Genomic DNA, 19,009 nt, shown 5'->3' on the forward strand with positions numbered 1-19,009 from the left:
CCTGGAACCAAACACTGTCTTTCTCACGGGGCAAACAAAGTAGAAGATGGACAAAGGAAAACATGGCTTGACTAGAGCCTTCCTTGTGACACATAATTAATTCTGAGGTGAAAGCTGCAAATCTGTGGTTTTGTCTCAAACCACCCGGGATATAACTCACTTTGATAAACAAGTATCAGTACTTGTTCAAAAGCATAAAATAACAGAGTATATATTGCAGTGTGCTCCCATGTACACTGTGTATCTAGAATGTACTGTGAAATGGACTCTCTTCTGCAGTGGTGCTGGTGGGTCCCAAATGCACCAGTGTTTTCACATATTTTAGGGAAATCTGTCAAACATATGCTCAGATGTTGGCAGCAGTGGCAGAAGCAGAGCCTCGACAGCTTCTATTTGTTATGGGAATTGTTTGATCCCATCTACGACTGCGGAGATCCAACAGACATTGAAACAAAAGCTGTTTAACTTTGGGATCACTCGGCAAGGTGTGACACGAGAGAAAAAAAAAAGAAAGAAAGAAAAAAAAAAACCACAAAGCCGGGGGCCGCCGGCGCCTCCCCCAGGCCCACGGTAGCGGCGCGGCCACAGCCACACGCGCGTCCCCCGCGCGGAGCCGCTGGCTCTTTAAATGCCGGCGGGCGGCCCGTGCCGCCGCTGGCTGGGAGACCCCGCGCCTCCAGTGAGAGGTGAAACCAAGATGGCGGCCGCGCAGTGACTGAGGCGGAGCCGGGGCCGGAGGGAGCCGGGCCGCGCCAGCCGCTGCCGCTCGCCCCCTCCTTCCGCAGGGCATAGCGTTTCTCTGCCGGCTGGGCCGCCGAGCGCCTGGAAGCGCAGCCACGTCGCAGGGCGCGCTGGGGAGTCGGGACTGAGCCGCCGCAGCACCGGGAGGAGGAGGAGGAGGAGGAAGAACAACATGGCGGCGGAGTTAGGCTGGGAGTGAAGCCGCCGCCTGCGACCGGAGCCCATGGGGAAGACGGGGCGCTGAGCTCGGCTGGGCATTCACCCCGTCCCGGGACGGGCAGTGTCCGCAGGCCCCGGGCAGCCCCGGCGGGAAGGAGGGCGGCTCCTTGGAGCCCCGCGCTGACGGACGGCGAGCGAGGGGCTTCGGGCCTGGGCAGCTGCTGCACAATAGAGCCGGGCTACAGGCCGGGGCGAGCGGCCCCTCTCCCGCCTGCCTCCCTTCCTCGGCTTCCCTCCGGCCTTACCAGCCTCCCCCCTGTTTTCCTCGGCAGGGCTCCGGCTTCCAGGAACGCCTGCTCCTGTCACGCTGGGCCGGCTGCTGTCCGCCGCGGCTTTCACTACCGTGGATCCCCTTCTCCTCTGGGATCCCTTCTTCACCGCCTCTCCTGCCCGCCCTTCGCCCTGCAAAGAGCCTCTTTCCTCTCTGCGGCTCTCCCTGCCTAGGCTTACTCGCCTTTTGTGCAGCGTCTGACTGTACCTGAAGGAGCAGCTCCCCTTTTCACATCTTCACCTCGTTTCCCCCTCTTCCCAAATCCTCTGTTATCCTCGATAATGAGGATTCTATTGGGACACTGAAGAGGAGTACGAAGAGTTTGCTTGGCGTGCCCGTGTGGGGCTGCTCCCTTCTTTCCCGCTCCCCTCCCCTGAGGGGGGCCTGGCCCCCGACCAGCCTTTTGCTCCTCCAGCGATTGCAAGCCAGAGTGGTGGCTGCGGTGTGGCAGGCGGCAGGATGACGGACACCCGGCGGAGGGTGAAGGTGTACACGCTAAATGAGGACCGCCAGTGGGATGATCGAGGCACGGGGCATGTGTCCTCTTGCTACGTGGAGAGGCTCAAGGGCATGTCCCTGCTAGTCAGGGCAGAGAGTGATGGTAAGTGTGTACGGCTGAAGGTACAGTCTTTCCTCTGCCTACCCAGAAAGGGAACTGGGTGTAGCTTTGTGTCTGTTGCCTTAATGTTTTGCTGCGTAATTCAAGTGGTATTCCTAAAAGCAAGTAGTCACTAACCCGGGTTCATTCGTGCTAGGCAAAGTGAAAAATAGAAGATTGCCATCAAGTGCAAGCATAATAGGCACTTGGTTCATACTGAATACAGAGTGTTGCTTGCAAAATGCGTTCAGATCTGGTCGTAAATCTTGCATGGGTTTGGATATCTAGTGGTCTAGTTTCAGAACTGATCACTGGATGTTTCTGGAAGCAATCCCCTCATGAAAGTTGTTGTTCAAAACTTAGATCTTAGTTTGTAGTATTTGTTTTTAGGAAGTCGTTGGATGGCTAACACCCTGCTTTTTCCACCTGCTCTTTTCTTTGGTAGCTTTTAGAATTATGTAAGGCATTATAACAGCTATCAACAGTTTTCAGATACAGTTATGGTAGTGAAGACAATACAATGGACAGAACAGCATTTTCAGAGATGCTTTTTTTTTTTTTTTTTTTAATGTAATGAGACTTCTCAGTCCTTCAGCAGTTCTAGGTCTTCCTGAAAATAAATTTTAAATGATAGATTATTCTTTCACGTTTTCTGGCAATGTATGTCAGTAGTATAAGTTGAGCAGTAATATCTAGCCCTGTAGCTACATGTTTGGGCTAGTCTTGGCTGTTGGTTAAGTGACTTCATGACTGCTGTGATCAGAGATTTTAGAATGCGTACTTTACAATATCAAGCTTGTACCATTTTGCTTTTGAAGTCTGTCAGTGCATGACTTACTACTTCATTAGATGTATAGCTACTGTATATAGTGACTTGTAGATCTAGTTGTAGCTTGTGGCTGTCAACAGACCTTGTAATTTTATTTATTAAGCTTTTTTATTGTAGGAAGTAGGATGAACAGCAACTTGAGAATCATTAATCCTTACTTTTTGAGAAAGTTCTGACAAACTGTACAATATGTAACCTCCACAGCAAAGCTCATAAACTGATATGGAGGAATCAGTCATCTAGATTGGATTTTGGTAATTGAGCTTCTGATAAGTCCCCAGAGAGATCTTGTAGTTTCTTGATTATACTTTAAAAGGTTAAACTGATACCTGATTTTTATTTATTTTACAGTGAGGAAGATGCATTTAAACCTTGAGCAGCTTCATAGTGCAAGAGAAAACATTTAAAACGGAAATAGATTTAGTTTAATTTCAACATGAGAAGGGAATTAAAAAGCTATCACCAAATTTTTAGACTAATTTTTACAGTATGTTTTGTCGTAGATACTGTCCTGGCTGCCTACATGGCTATGGGGGTCATGTTTAAAAACTGTTATGTTTCCTATACATGAAAAGTTTTCCGATTTTTTTTTTTTAAATTTGTTTTAGAAAAGAAATCAAAAGAACTGCAGTTCCTAACCTGCTTGTGAAGAAATAGATCATTCATACTAAAATCCATTTATTAACTTGCAGTGGGATATGTGTGCTTCAGACTGATTAGAACCTGAGTTGGACTTTTGTTGCCAGCTCACCTGTAAATGAACATCTATAAGAAGGAAGATAGAAATTGGTATAAAAACTAAAATTAAGTCATCGCTTTGTGTTGCATAGCTAAGATACTCTAATCAAAGCAAAACTGTCTCAAACTTACTAATTGCACCTAATACACAGATGTTTATTTAGTAGGATGCACACTTTAGACCCCTCTCAAACGGCATACTTCGTACTTCGAAGTATTGAGTAATATACAGAGTTAAAGTTCTTAATATAGTAGGTAGTATCATTCCTGGATAAATGTGCACTCTATTAATAGCTAGTTTTTCTAACTTGCTTGTGTAAACACCTCATAAAATTTGATTTATATTTTGTTTACTCCCAGTGTCTATTGTTTGTGGGCTAATTTTGAAGGGAAATAGTCATTTTTACATGTGAGCAAATTATTTGGAAAAAGGTAATGCCATACCTGGGTTTTATATGCTGTGCAATTTGTGTTTCCTTGCATGCTTTAACTAAATGAAGTAGTTGACTGTGATTTTTAACTTTTTCCCAGTTATCAAGGACATACAAGTAGTAGGAATGGACCTGTACACCATTTGCCTCCCTGTTTCCATTGCATTTTTGTATTGTCTTTCTTTGTCAGCTCCTCCTCTTTCCACAATGAAACTTCTTCCTTCCTGCATTTCTAAACCAGCTTTTCCTAGCCTTTGAGCTGAGATTCATCCTGTGCACACTGGCATGTTCTTACTGATTTACTCCAGGAAGCTGACAGAAAACCTCGGGATCTGCCTGAAGGTGCAGGCTCCATTTCCTGAGTGGAGGAGGTCGTGGGGATGTGAGCAGTAGTTCCTGATGTGTGTGGGAAATTCCCACTCCTGTTAAAGGACCAGTTTGGCTATGCACAGATCAACAGCAGAATTACCAGTGGTTTCTTTGGCTGACCACGTGGGCTAGCACATGGTTCAATCTTAGGATTTTGCAGCTGTGACTTGGTGTAGTAGGCTGCTTTACAAGTGGTTGAGATTTTATAGCACAGGGTGTTCAGGTAAGGGAAATAGAATCAGTATGCCATGTCCAAGGTAAGCTGTCATTTGGAATTGGAGGAATAAGAACTCAAGAAAAGGGATTTTTATCTGTAGGAGTGGTTTTTTGACTTGTGCTGGTGTTTAACCGGAAGTTAAAAGAAAATAATTTAGAGCAGATAAGTGATTTGTGTTGCTAGTTGAATGTCTAAATGTTCCTAGGCACTGAACTGTTAAGAGTCATTGGCAGACAATTTGGAGACAATTTTAGAACAGAAATACCATGAACTGCTTTCATATCAGGTATATTATGCTTTGAAGCATGAAGTTGTAATTTTTTTACACTTTAATAGCTATTCACTTTTTATTTTAAACCCTGAAAAGTTTCTCTGTGTGATTCCTAGTTGCAGTGTATTCTACTTGAATTGCAGAGCAATAGTGAAATCTTTTCTTACAAATTATCACCTTCCATGTGAGTTTCTCTGTGCAATCAGAAGCCTTTAATTTCTTACCCATTTCTGACGTGGTATTTTAGGTTGCTGTGGCCTGTCTTGTTCTTAAAAGGTCTTTGTGCTTCTTGGGGTTTACTGCATGGTTTCAGATCGCCTTCTTTTTGTTCTGAGCCCAGATGACTGAAGTGACCTCTAAAGTTAATGTTTCTGTTCAAGTAATTTGTGTTAATTTGAAGGCTTAAACCTTTAATTAAAACTTACTGGTCTTGTATCTAAACTTTTTGACAAGCCAAAGTTAACCCCTCCATTGCAGGCCATATTTGCGAGCTGTGTTTTAGGAACTCTTACAATTTTCATTCAGAAGTTGTAGTTTGCTGCTTCTGAAGTCTGTATGTTAATAACTTCTGCCACAGGGCAAGCACCTATCCTTGCTGTTTCTGTAGTGCAGGTATCAGTAAACCTGTACATCTAGCAGAAGGCTTAGACAAAATTTGGCTTAAGTTTGTTTTACCTTGTTCAAACTCAAAGGACTGATTTTGTTGGCTTGTTTTTAGGAAAGCAGCACAGTATTTATCTTAGATCAAAATGAAAAAAAGCATGGGGGAGGATGAATTGGGGGGGGGTTTGTTTCTTTTCTCCTGGTTCTCCCCTTTCCTTAATATTTGGGTTTGACCCTCCAAAAGTGTCTTATACTCAGGAATAGTTTCTTGCAATTGTAGAACATTTTCTTGTGCCTTGGTTTGAGCCCTTTCTTGAGTTTTTGAGGATTAGTTTCTGTGATTAGGTTGCAGCAGAGCTGATCGCCCACTTAAACCTCTGTGTGCATCTTGCAAGAAACAGCTCTTGAATTGAAACTTTCATTTAAATGTAAACATGTTTATTCTGGTGAGGGCTAATGAGCAGCACTATTTTTTTCTTTTGAAGAAGACTCCATATAACAGTTTGGTGGGAGAGGAGCAGTGTTCCAGATTACCTGGTCTCTTCCATATGCATATTTGTAAACAAATCTACAAATTTGCTGTTTAAGACTGTTCAATTGGGATATTTGATGTCTCTAAATATAATTGAAAATCTGTATGTAATCTCTTTTGAGCAAGTCTTTCCCTATACACACATTTCTTCTGCAGCACAGAATGGTGTTTTCTACTAACAAAACCCCCAGCTGTGCTGTATTGCATTACAGTGGAAGGTAACAGAATTCTGCAAATCAGTTTTCTTTTTTATTGGTGGTTTCAGATGTTATTTTTTAGCACCAGTGTTTTGCAGTTACCTTTACAAATTCATTCAAGGCTGCAATTTTAAAAATAACTAGATCTGCATGATTTTGGAGCACTTACTAAAAACATAGCTTGTATTAAGGTGAGTTTTCAGGTCTTACCTAACTTTGAATAGAGTCATTGGGTCAATGAAGATGAAATTTTGTTGGTGTATTTTTATGAAGTAGACTGGATAGTCTTAGCATTTTCTAGGATAGTACCAATGGAAAAATACCTACATAGAAAGTAATGCTTATGACAAAAGCATCTCAAACAAGTGATAATGACCTTGAATGGAAAAGGTGTTTATTTGTGGTGTGTTACATCTCTGGAACCTTTTTCTAAAGACTGTATCTGTGTTTCAGACATCCGTTACTACTGCCTAGTTTACACGTGCAATAGCAAAGACTTAACATTGCTTCCTACCAGGAAGGGGCTTGATCCTATAAAACTTAGGGTATGAAATAAACTCATTGAACTAACTAGTAGAATAGTCACTGATTTTTGACTTGTCGAACCCTTTTTGGGGAACTTATTGCACAAATAAAGCATCATATTCTCCAGAAGGATGGATTTGGGGCAGTTACTAGTCATAGAGCACAATTTACCCTTCAGTATGTTTCTATCTCCAGATCAATATTTTTCTAGTTATTGTCCCAAATGGTGAGGAATAAGTTGAATCATGTAGTAGTGAGAAGCAATTCAAACCTTACAAAGCTTGGTTTGTCTTTCCTGCAAGCATCAGGTTTAGTAGAGAAGTAATGGTCTTTTTTGATAAGTCTAGTAAAGAAGTGATTCTCTAGTGTCTGCTTCTAGCTTGGAAGATGAAGTGTCTGCATTCAATTGTTTCAATTTTTTAAAATAGTATTTTGTCAAATGGCATTCAAGTTATGTATGATATTCTTCTAATGTTGGGATTTACATTTCTGTATGTCTGTGTTCAGCCATTGAAATACGATGTTGAAATTATCAATTACTTTTTATTCTTAGAAGCTTGCAATTCATACTTGCTGGTATTAAATATTTCTAGACATTAAAGACTTTCTAGAAGTTAGTCAGCTAATTTAATAGCACAAGTAATATTCTAAAACTTCATGTAGTAGAAGCTGGGATTTTGAAAGCATGACTGACTGTGTAGCTGATGATTGTAATGGAAAAGGAAATGCTGGTTTTAGATGTTCATTAGGCAAACCCAAAATTCAAAGCTCGAGAGTATGGCCAAAGTATGAGCAATATATTGGATTCATTGGTAAACCTCATCTTAAATGTTTTCATTCTCTGTCCTGCTCTATGGTTTGTGATTATTTTTTTCTTTAGTTATGTGGTTACACTTAAGCAAATAAGCTGCTTTGGTAAAAGAGCTTGTGCAAGTTAGAAAACTGGAAAAACTCAAAAAAACCTGAATAGTGTTTTTGGGCTTGAGGCAAGAGAGCTTTTTCTTTGTGTCTTGTTTTCCCTTGAGGGGTATTTATTTCAGTTTTGTTGTTGAATTCTATCTGAGCTTGTAAACAACTTTTACTCCAAGAGCAGTTGAGACAGAGTGATAGCTTCTCAAGCCAACTTCGTTAGTGAAGGCTGCCTCTTGTAGAACAACAGACTTAAAAATTAGGAACCAGCAGCCTTTGCAGGTACATTAATTTAAAAAAAATACTTAATTGTAAGTATAAGTAAGCTTACTTATAGTAAGCTAATGGATATAAAAACCATTGGTAAAGCTTCTGAATTCATTAAGTAGTAACCTTTCTTATCAGACAACAGAATGTTCTGATACTTAGGTAATTCTTTAATGATACACCAGTCTTACGGCAAGGGAAGTTTTGTGATCTTCTTCTTCTTCCACATCCCCCAGCCTAATATCTTCATCAGTGTCAGACAGAGGGACTGAGTGCGCTCTCAGCAGTTTTGCAGATGACACCAAGCTGCAGTGGTGTGGTTGACATGCCCAAGGGATAGGATACCATCCACATGGACCTGCACAAGCTTGAGAAGTGAGCCGTTGTGAACCTCATGAGGTGCAAGTGCTGCACCTGGGTCAGGGCAGCCCCTGGTATCAGTCCAGGCTAGGGGATGAACAGATGGAGAGCAGCCCATATTCTAGCAGTATGTTTGCCTTAGAACTATAGTGATGAAACTGAGAAGTTAACACTTCTCTTAAAGAATGTTTGGACTTTTCTTAAAGAATAAATTTAAACAGGTAAGTGAATGGAGAATGCCACTTTAAAGGGGTGATTGCAACCTTATGTTTTAGGTATATGATTGACAATGCGAGTTAATTTATCAGTATTTCTTCATGTAAGCTGAGTGAAGCTCTGCAGATATGTAAATTTAAGTCCCACTCTAGCATTAGTGCAGCTGAGTAGCAAGGTGGATGAGGGAAGTGATTGGTCCAAGAATAAAATCAGTTTTAAGGGTTGTTTTTGCATAGATCAACCCTTCAGATCATTTAAATGTGACAAAATAATGCTAACACGCAAAAAGAAGGGAAAGAAGACACAGACATGAGAATGGAATTGCTGTTCTGTGTCTTACATCAGTAAAACCTGCTGTGAAACCACTGTTCCTGAGTTTATTATGTGAAGTTTTTTGGTATTAGCAGTCACAGTGGTTGCTGCTCTAAGCATTAGTTTCTAGATATGCTTCCCAGGAAAAGAAGTGTTTTAGCTAACCTTTAAGAACAAATACCACATGATTACAAATTTCACACAAAACAACCATAGATAATCTCTGGAGTGCAGTTGTGATGCTTTTGGTGTGCTGACCTGCAGACTTTATCATCTCTAAAAGATTTTCTGTGGAAAAGTCATTACTCAGAATAAGAAAGGTTTAAAATTCAGTCCTCAGAGCACTCTTAATTATTCTGTACTGGGTGAACAATATCTCTGAGGGACAAATGAAATATCAAGCTCAAGTATAGGGGTTAAGAGACTTATTGTTGCTTGAAGAAAAAGTGATCAGAAAATTCATGTGGAGATTAAAATTTTAGTGCATATGTGAATAAGTGGAACTTTTTTTTTTCTAGGCTCTCTTCTTTTGGAGTCCAAAATTAACCCGAACACTGCGTACCAGAAGCAACAGGTAAACATACTTTTCTTTTCCTCATGTTTAAAGGCAGATTCTTTAACAATATTCAAGCAACAGTGTAGCAAATAATTTTTTTACCTCTATTGCAAATGATGTTTTATGTTCTTGTGCCAAAAATAGGCGAAGTAGTGTGCATCATTTCGTGCATTACATGATCATGTGTTATTTCTCTGCATTTTTGGTGAAGTTACACAGTTAAATTGCACTCTGTTTTGTACCAGAAGTTTCTTTGGAAGAGACAGGCAAAACATAGTTGTGAAAATCACAAAGTAGCTGAGGTTCCTGAGGGTTATAGTATCTGAAACTTAGTATCATCTGGCTTTTTTCTTCTTTATATTTCAGGTGCTATAATTTTAAATGTATTTTTATTCAAGGGAAGACTAGAAGGCTTTAAAGCTATTTACATATTAACCTTTGTTTGTCTTTTACTTGGAAGGTGGGTATGGGTTACTACTGTTCCAAAGCATTCTGTATGCATAAAAGCAGCTTCTCACCTTTAGTTTGCATCTTGCTTCAATTATTTAAGCCATATATTGTGAGCCCCTAAAGAATGCTCATGAGATGGGTGAGAAGTGAACTGTGTGGGATTTGTACTTTATTTGCTGCCCTTAGAGGTTTAAAAATGCTGAACCAGATTGTATTTTGTTGCCTGTTTGGTCAGCTCAGACTTGTTAAAATCTTCTCAGGTATAGTTAGTGTATTAAAACACTCTTCAGTCTTTTAGCTTTAATAGTTTATTACAGGCATGGACGTACTGTTGTTTTGTTCACAGGTAGTCCCAGTAGTTGTGTAACTGCAGCTGTTTGTAGGACCGTATTTTAAACTGAATGGGGAGAACCCAGTATGGGTTAAAAATACCCTTCCTTGAAAAATTTAACCCATGTCTGTCTCTTGATAGAATTCATAATGCACTGTATAAGCAGCCCATACTGAACAACTGACAAGGCCAGTGTGGGTCCGGAGAATCAATTCCAGGGAGTGAGAAAGGACAAGACCAGCAAAAATGCTAAGCAGACTTAAGTTTTAGCTGTAATCCTGACTAGCTTGAGGTCATGGTTCTATGATACAGTAACTTGAGCTTTAAAACTCCTGAAGTGACACTGAATATTTCACAGCTCTATGGCTTAAAGTGCTGATCTGGTGTGAACTTGCTTTGCTGGGTTAAATTTGTTCAAAGAGCATTGAGGGGTGAGTTTTGTATCAATAGGCTGTGTGCCAGATCAGACATGAAACCTACTTCAAGTAGGCATAAAATTGCAAGATTGGTGCAAACCACCGCGCATGCCTGTCAGTGGTGGTTTTCCTACAGCATTTCCTACTCTGGGCCAGACATGTATTGTAATCTAGTGCTGCATAAATCATACTGGTCATTGTGAAAATATGGCTAGAGAAATAAAAATATTAAACATGAATCTGTCCCGTTAGAATAGCACTGTACATTCTCTGTTCTGGAGAAGGAAAAGTGCTGTTTTTAAAGCTTTCAAATGCTGTGTAGACAGAAATTTTTATTTGCAGGTGGATTGTTAATATTATTTAAGCAAACCAGCTTCTAATATAGGTTGAATATGGGGCTCCACTCCAAGCCTTAGAAATACCAAATGTTTCTTGGTGTGTGTATTAAATCTGCTTTGTAGCCTGTTTTCTTTCATGTGAGGCCTACTTATCCTTTTTCCCTTAGTAAACGGCAAGTTCAGAGTTTAAACCTGATTCCATGTGAGCTAAGCTTGGAGCTTAGCAGCTGAAAGAAAGAGTAGGTTTTTTTTCCAGCTCTGCTCCTAGAACTCTGAACGGCTTAAACTTACTAAGCCACAAGAAAATCAACTTGGTACTTTAAATCCCTCTTCAAAAACTGGTAACTCTTTATGTTGGCAGAAATTTCAAGCCACCTTATGCAAGATGCATTTGTGGAACTGAGATGGAAGAGTGAGTGAGATCTTTCTTTTTGACTGCAGAAGGCCACTTAGGTCACCTCACTACTAGTGAAATGGCAGCCCAAGGTAGAAGACTTGCTTTTGAGCTTGCCTGCTGTTGTTAGTTGCACTTAAAAAATTTCAAGAAAAATCTCCCAGAAATCTAAGACTTAAAACTTCAAAGTAGCTGTGTAATGTTATGATCTTACCGGGCTTTTATCTCAGAATTTTGTTGTGAGGGTGAACCTCCATGCTATTTTAAGGGGTACATAGCAGCACATCTGTTTCTGCTGTGGCACAGCATGTAGCTTGTGAGCACTTTGAATATCTAATGGAATAAATAGATGGGTTCTGGCCTTCATCTAGGCTGACATGAGGCTTGTAAGAAGAAACAATTTTTTATTGGACCAACTGAAACTATTTGTGGTTGGAAGCAAGGAGAAATAATGTGTACTGAGTTCTTGGGGAAACTTGCTATGCCAGTTGCTTTGGATCTTTCAACAAAAGAAGCCTATAGATACATTTGTGATAAACAGTGAAGTCTTTCCACTGGTGAAAAAACCTTCTACGTATGCTGCTCTATTACTGCCATTGTGAAACAGATGGTCTCGTTAATTGTTGATGCCACAAATTATGCAATCTCATGGTATACATATGTGTATTTTAATAACTGCAGTTTAGATAATTATTTATCAAAATACTAGCATGAAGACCTGAGTACAAATTTGCCTTGCTGCCTTTTTTGCCTTGGTGTGTAAAACATTCATGGAAACTAAAAACAAACAAAAACAACTGACCCACCAAAAAAACCCCAACAAAAACTATACCTGTGAAGCTGAGCTTGTAGTATGATTTTGTCCCAGTTCATACATCAACCTGAGATACTTCAGTTTGCACAGTCTAGTTCCCAGACTTACCTGCCATCTGGAGCTTTGAAATAATTTATTAAGGCATGAAATTCATAAGACAGTCTCTTAACTACCTTTTCAGTAGTCAAATAAATTAGTCTGTCACAATGAAGAGTAGTCTTCTGCTGTGTTTAAAAAGAGAGATAGGTCTGTGTATCTGATTCTGCAACACAGAATTACAGTGGAAGTGTATTGATGCTCTGAACCATGTACTTCCTGGCAAACTCATCACTACTTATACTAGAACTAGAAGAAAGGAAGCCATATGAGGAAAAACAGCTAGAAAGAAAACAACTTGAGAAACTAATGTCCTGTGGCTCAAAAAAAGGACTTAATATTTCTTATGTTAAGGTACTACTTGTAGGCAGAAACTTCTTCTGAAAAGGCAAAATGTGCACAGTACAGCCACATGAGCACCTGATTTGTATTCTTGTTTACAGCTTTATGTTAAGTTTTGTTGGTGTTTTTATTTTAAAATGTTACAATAATGGTCCCATAACTTTGCCATGGAGTTAGTATACTGGATTTAGTTACTGGGTAAGTAGCATACACCTTAAAAGCAAATTTTGTTTAGTAGGTGGAATTTAATTACACAAGGCATTGCTGGGTCACACATGGAATACTTAGTTTTTCTCTTCTGGTATTGGTTGTTTTCTTAATATTCTAGTAAAGGTAGAAGGTATTTTAGTTGTGGGTTGGAGGGGGTTAAGGCATTAAAACTTCAGAATGTTAATGACAAAGATGCTGTCCTTAAACAAGTGATCCTTATTCAGAAAAGGGATAATTGCACTAGTATATTAGGACAACACATGTCTTCCTATGCAGCCTAAAGGATTAGAAAAACCTTCTATACACATAGCATTTATCTAGGGAGAAACCTGATACAGGTGTGGACTGGCATATAGCTTTTCAGTGTATTTTGGCAATGCTTTAAAAATAGAACAGTAAAGACTTGTATCCTCAGCTTTTTTAGATGCATCCATGTGTATCCTGTGAAGCAGTGATGAAGTATGTATTGCATCCCTTTCTGTGCCTGATACAAGGAAGATTTGAGTTGCTTACAGCTTCCACCTACAGAGTCTTGCTTCTGCACTAGAGGTGTCTTGTGTCCTTTGCTTTTGCAGTCTCTTTTTCAGTTCCTCAGAAAAATAAAAACTTAAATTCATCCAGAGTACTATCTACTAGCTATGTAACTTGAAGGTGGCCATCCTCGAATAATGGAGAGCAGACTTACTAATAAAAAAGCCAAGTTTTGAAAAGATCCAAAAAGGCACTGACAGAATGCTCAGAGAAGATGAACTTCATACCCTTGCTGTCATGACAAGCAAGTCAACAGTGAAACTATTTCAATAAAATTTCTGCATATTGTAGCAAAGATAGTAAGGAAAAGTGTGTGGCTTTGTGGGGTGAGGGAATAAACAAGGGGAAGGGTGAGCTGCTCTTGGGTTTGGGGTGGGCCGGTTCATCTATTTTAAATTAACATACATTTTTTTTCCTTCATATCTCTTTTCCTGTGTATTCTGATTTTTCTGCTGTTGCTGAGTATGGCCCGTGAGTCAAAGTTCTGCTGCAGAACTAATAAACTGATTTTATTCCATGGGATTCATGGGAATGCAGCTATGAAATCACTAACTAAAAAGCTGTATTTGATTTTTGAGCTTTCGTAGAAGCTAGTAGAACACAATCTGAGTATGCCTTTGGCATGTTAATCAGTTTTTTGAATAAATTGTTAGCACATAATCAGGTTCTAGGTGAAAAAGTACATGCGGAATTGAAACTTTATATCACATTACTTGGGTGGGTTTTTTTAGCTTGAAGATTCTGCCACAACCTACCACAATACTGTATATTTAACTTAAGAAGTCTGGGTAGTTCGAGTAATTTATTTCATAAAGAGAAACCTGAAATTATGAAGCTGTATTTTTGATTGTAAATATTTAGATAGCAAGGTGCTGAAAGGTGGCTTGGCATGTCCAGGGAAGTGTCTCTAAACAATATAAGGGCTTAGATAAGGAACTAGCAATCAGGCAGTCCAAGAGGGGAAGAAACAGCGTGGCTATGTTGAACCTTGTGTGGGCCAGGAAAGTGTCATAGGCCTGAACCATGTGAGGGCCAATAGGAAGAGATTAATTTGCTTTTTTAAGGCTGAAAGCAAGAATTTATGAAAGACTTACCTAATTTAAGGGGTCACTACTTCTTGAGTATAGCCTAAATCTCATAGGGATGATGCTAAGAGAATGTTTTGGAGCTACAGAGAAGACTCATGTTCTCCCTGGGCATGAACAGTAGTGGGAGTCCACTGTCAAACAGTAATGTAACAGTTTTGTTAATTTAATCACATTAGGAAGGAAATCGTAGCAGAATCAAATCTAAAGTACTGGTTGCTCTTAAATTCTTCATGATGAAGGGCTTGCTTTGGAGATTGTGTGAGTGCTGTACAACACTGAAAGCTGACTTGCTAATCAGCTTTCTAGTAGTTAAATAAAACTGATTTAATGTCTAATAAAAGTTGATCTTTAGTGAGTGCTATGGTGAGAACTTTAGACTGATAGTATGTATCAAAAACTTTTTACTCTTGAGGAAAGTCAGAAACCTTTTGGCAATAGTTTCAAAAACTGAACAGTCATAGGGTAGATACTAAACCCTGTCCTTCTCAAGTGCAGTTGCCTCTGTTTCCTGAGTTAAACTATTGCAGGTTAGCTGCTGAGACATGAGGCCTCAAATAAAACTGTAGTACACAGTAGTGCTTCTGAAGAACCTCTAACCACAGCTTGCTTCATGAGGGCTTGATGCAGCCAGCAGTGGGAGAAGCAGCACAGGAATCCCCCATTCTATTACAAATTTTTGCCTCAGACTATGCCCTTATAAGGACTAGAGTGTACAAAGCTATCCTCCACTTGTGGAAATGATTGATACCTCTTTATGGAAATGTTAAGTACCTAGGTCTCCTAAAACGAGGCCATACTCAGAACTTTTCATTAAATTTTAAAATTCCTCATTTTATCTGCACAATCATAATGAGCACTATTATAACAGAAAACAAATTCATGTAAATGGTCCTAAGGAGACAGCAAATTTTGTATGGGCTAAGATAGTGATGACACATCCAACTGGCACTACTGTCAAAATATTTTTTTTGCAAAGCAGCAAATGATTTTTCAATCTTTGAATAAGATCATGAACTCTACGTAAATACCTCCTAATTATCATCCTATTTTAAAAAGATCTTGTCAAGAACTGTGATGCATCTTAAAAATATGAGGAGCTAGAATGCTGAGATTCTTGCAGAGAACTCAGTATAAGATCCTTCAATGATAAAACCATTGCCCAGGTTTGTGACAGTTCACACACTGTAGCTGTGATTTAATACTGCTGGTTTACATTTTAATTGTTTAACAATGAGCTAGATAAGAACAAATTTTAGATGTTCTAATTATCCCATCCAGTTCCTTGTGTAGATGCTGATATTTTGTATGAAATGCAACAACAAAGCACATGCCTTTGATCCAGCTGAACCAGAACTGCTATTATGAATCAAATAAAATTGAAGATTTAATCCTCATCAAGGTGTAACATGCAAGACTTATCTCCCTACCTCTCTACCCAATAGCCACTATTACTAAGCATATTTACCCTTACTCCTGTTTTCTCTTTGGAGGAGGCATTCTTAAGAAATTTCAGTTGCTTTCTGGAGTTTCAAGAAGTAGTGTTTGACATTTGGAAGCAACAGATACTCCTATTCCATAGTTGAGAGATCCAGAGTAGTTACTGGACTCAGCTTACACTGAGGAAATGTTAGATCAAGCATATAGAAAGGTTTCTTTCAATAAAATAAACAGAAAGTAGAAAGTAGAGTGTTATTGATGTGTTCTTCTATCTTTAATTCCATCTAGAATTTCCTTCAGTCGTTTCTTCATACATGTATAAGTCTTGTACTGTTATTTTTGATGATTATAAGCTTTGTGGGATTAACAAAATGAAATTATAGTCACAAGTGCCTGCATTTAACAGTGAATTTCAACTTAGACAAAACTGTATATTATGCAACAGAGTGAAGTGCTTTTTGTTTCATGTTCTCTTTTTAAAAGCCCTTTGATGCAGGAAAGGTTGTACAAACAAATACAGTTTACTAAAGATCCAGAGAGTAGCAATTGATAGATTTCTGTTGAGGAACCATAATACAAAACCCTTCTGTGATAAGACAACAGATACTAATAATTTTAAATTTTAATGTTGGCAATTGGCAAACACTTTTCTAATACTGATAAAACAAACTGGAAGATTATTGTTCTGCTGTTCATATTATTTCTTTTATCAATTTTTTGTTTTGTTTTCCAAAGAAGAAATAACTAAAACCCAGAATGCACAGAGGTGTGAACTTCTGTAGATGATCTTGTTAAAGGGAAAAATTGCTATGCTATGGCCGAATACACTTCTCTACATCTGTGACTGTAGTTTTCAAAAGCAGGTTTAACTTTCTGTCTTCTCTTTCATTTTTCTCTGCCTGCCTTCCTTCCTCTGTCTTGATCCATTGCTGGATGTTATTCAGAGACTTAGAGCTTTTGTTTATTAAACAGTTAATGTAAATAACACTGTCCTTGCTTGTGTTCTTCTAGTCATTTCCCCATTTGTTAGTTATGTTGTTTATCAAGAAGAAAATACATTTTGGTCTTCTGGAAATGACTCGTTTAGAAATCTAACTACTTTCACCTGAATGGAAATGTAATTAGATGGGAATGTTGCAAGTTCTGCTAGGGTCTACTTAAAATGTGGTGTTAGGGTTGTTTGGGGTTTTTAAATTAAAGAAGCACTACTCAGCATGAACCTAAGGATAGAAAGGCCTTGAAAATTACTGCAGTAGAAATACAGTTGCAGAGATAAATGTATTAGAATTTGAACCTGATACTTACATTTAATACTGCAGTAAGGTACATACTATTTTTAAAAGATGGTAAACAAAAAAAAAATTTTTTGGGGACCTTCACTTTTCAGATTTTTGTAAACTGATTTTTCTTGCTCTATTGGAGTCAGCAGTACCAGGTGCTGTCAATCTGTTATTACCAGAGTATTTGCTCCATGACCTGTCTTTTAGAGAATAAACTATTAATTATGATTTTTTTCTTCCTTTTGTATTTTGGAGGTGGTCTTCCTAAATCCCTTTCTTCTGTGTACCACCTCTTCCTCAACCCTTTGGAAAAGGAAAAGGTAAACTATTTGCCATTTACAAGGTAAAGCCGTTAGTGCCTCTGAAGCAGTATAGCTGCTCTGGTAATGGCAAATTGATTATATTGTATTCCTTAACAATCCTGTTGGAGCTGGCTGATTGTGCTGTTTAGATTATAGTTTAGTTTAAGGTGTTTTCTAGTAAGTGCATATCAAAATCTAAATGCAAGGTTTCTCTTTATTGTCAGTGTTCATTATAGTATTGCTATAAGCAAAATCTGTACTTAATGAAGTAAGAATTCTGTATATTATGTATGAGTAGAAAAATTCTCATGTCTCTTGTCCTAGTGAGTAAATGCATGGTTTAGCACTTGGCTGAAATAATGTCGTTTCATGGAGCTATATGTATTTACTGTGGCTATATTTCAGCTGTTACAGGAAGACAAAAGACTAATGATAAAACTTGATTCAATACATATAAACAATGCTGATTTTATTTTCTTCTTTTACTAATTTAGTTTTTTATGTAGTTATTCTAACAGTTACTTAGCAGACTCTCTGTCAACTACTTGATCAAATACCTTATCAGTGTGTGAAATTGCTGTTAGCAGCATCAGCTTCCACTTTCATGTATTGGTTTTGCATGCAGTTTGAGGGCTCTGATAAACTTATGAAGTATTCTAGTAAGCAGATGAGAGCTTCAGTGTCTGGGTAGTCAACATAGCTAAGCATGGTTTCAAATAATTTCTAGAAATCTAGGGCAAAACTTCCTTCCAGAGTTGTAGTTTGGAATAAATAAAACTCATGTGTGATTCAGTGTAGCGGGTAGGTGTAGTCCCAGGCAGTCAACTGTGCTGTTTCTCTTCTTCAGAGTTTGTAGCCATCTTGGGGCTACCATTTAAACAGCTGTTCTGTGCATTAGCAGAGTGTCTTCTGGGGCCTACAAAAATGAAAAAATGTATTGTAACTTTGATCCTACAGAAAAAGTGCAGTTTTTTGTGGTCCGGTGGAAACATTAAAAAAAACCCCTAACATAAACCCCCACAAAACCTGTTGCTTTTGTTACAGTATTTTATTAAAGAATATGTTGAGGTGCAAGTGCATTTTTTTCTAGATCAACCTTTTTGAGATTTACAATATTATGGTCACATAAAGTAAGAACATATGTTTCTGGAACTTCTTTTTTCTGATTTATGCAGAAATGTTTTTAATCCTAAGAATCTCAGAACATACAAAAATTTTATGGAGTGTGATGGTTGCATTTGTATTGTAATACTGTCCTGTCATAATTAGGTGTCAGGGTGTTCTTATTTTAAAATTTTACTCTTTAAATACTATTGAGGTTTGTAAGATCTGAAATATATTGCCTGAAAATACTCTCCCTCTCTTTAAAGGATACCTTGATTGTGTGGTCTGAAGCTGAAAATTATGATTTGGCACTTAGCTTTCAAGAAAAAGCAGGATGTGATGAAATATGGGAAAAAATTTGTCAGGTAAGTTTGATAAATGTAAGATGGAGACAACCTAATTTATCTTAATGTTTGTGTTCAAAAGTTTTAGGCTGTTCTGAGAGGTGAATTTGAGCAACAGTAGATAGAAAGTAAAAACTGCCATTTTAGCCAGCTCTCCCAAATTTTGCATTTTTAAAATTTGAAAACTTTCTCATTCCTCCAGAAATTTAATACAAACCTAATCTATGTTTTGGGTACTTTTTTGGAGCATTTTCAGGTCTTTCTGCTTAACATAACTTTTTAGCACTATTTTTGCCCAAGGAAGTGTTACTCAAAATGAGTGCTTAAAAAGTAGCATAACAATTGATGTCATAATTAACTTTTTTCTAGTT

General features: G+C 38.5%; 1 protein-coding gene across 2 annotated transcripts in view; it reads left to right on the forward strand.

Moving 5' to 3' along the window:
- The first annotated feature begins 677 nt into the window (after positions 1–677).
- PPP4R3A (protein phosphatase 4 regulatory subunit 3A) overlaps positions 678–19,009 on the forward strand; it is a 41,784-nt gene continuing 23,452 nt past the window's right edge. Inside the window, exons 1-5 of one of the 2 annotated variants that reach the window (XM_048307097.1) lie at positions 678–1,832; positions 9,124–9,179; positions 17,144–17,208; positions 18,092–18,152; positions 18,561–18,659. In XM_048307097.1, coding sequence (XP_048163054.1) covers positions 1,691–1,832; positions 9,124–9,179; positions 17,144–17,208; positions 18,092–18,152; positions 18,561–18,659 — 423 coding nt within the window. In that variant the 5' untranslated portion in view covers positions 678–1,690. The remainder of the gene's footprint in view (positions 1,833–9,123; positions 9,180–17,143; positions 17,209–18,091; positions 18,153–18,560; positions 18,660–19,009) is intronic. The other variant, XM_048307095.1, reaches the window with a different exon arrangement.

This window comes from Corvus hawaiiensis, chromosome 6 (assembly GCF_020740725.1).
Source record: "Corvus hawaiiensis isolate bCorHaw1 chromosome 6, bCorHaw1.pri.cur, whole genome shotgun sequence".
In the NCBI taxonomy this organism is placed as follows: domain Eukaryota; kingdom Metazoa; phylum Chordata; class Aves; order Passeriformes; family Corvidae; genus Corvus; species Corvus hawaiiensis.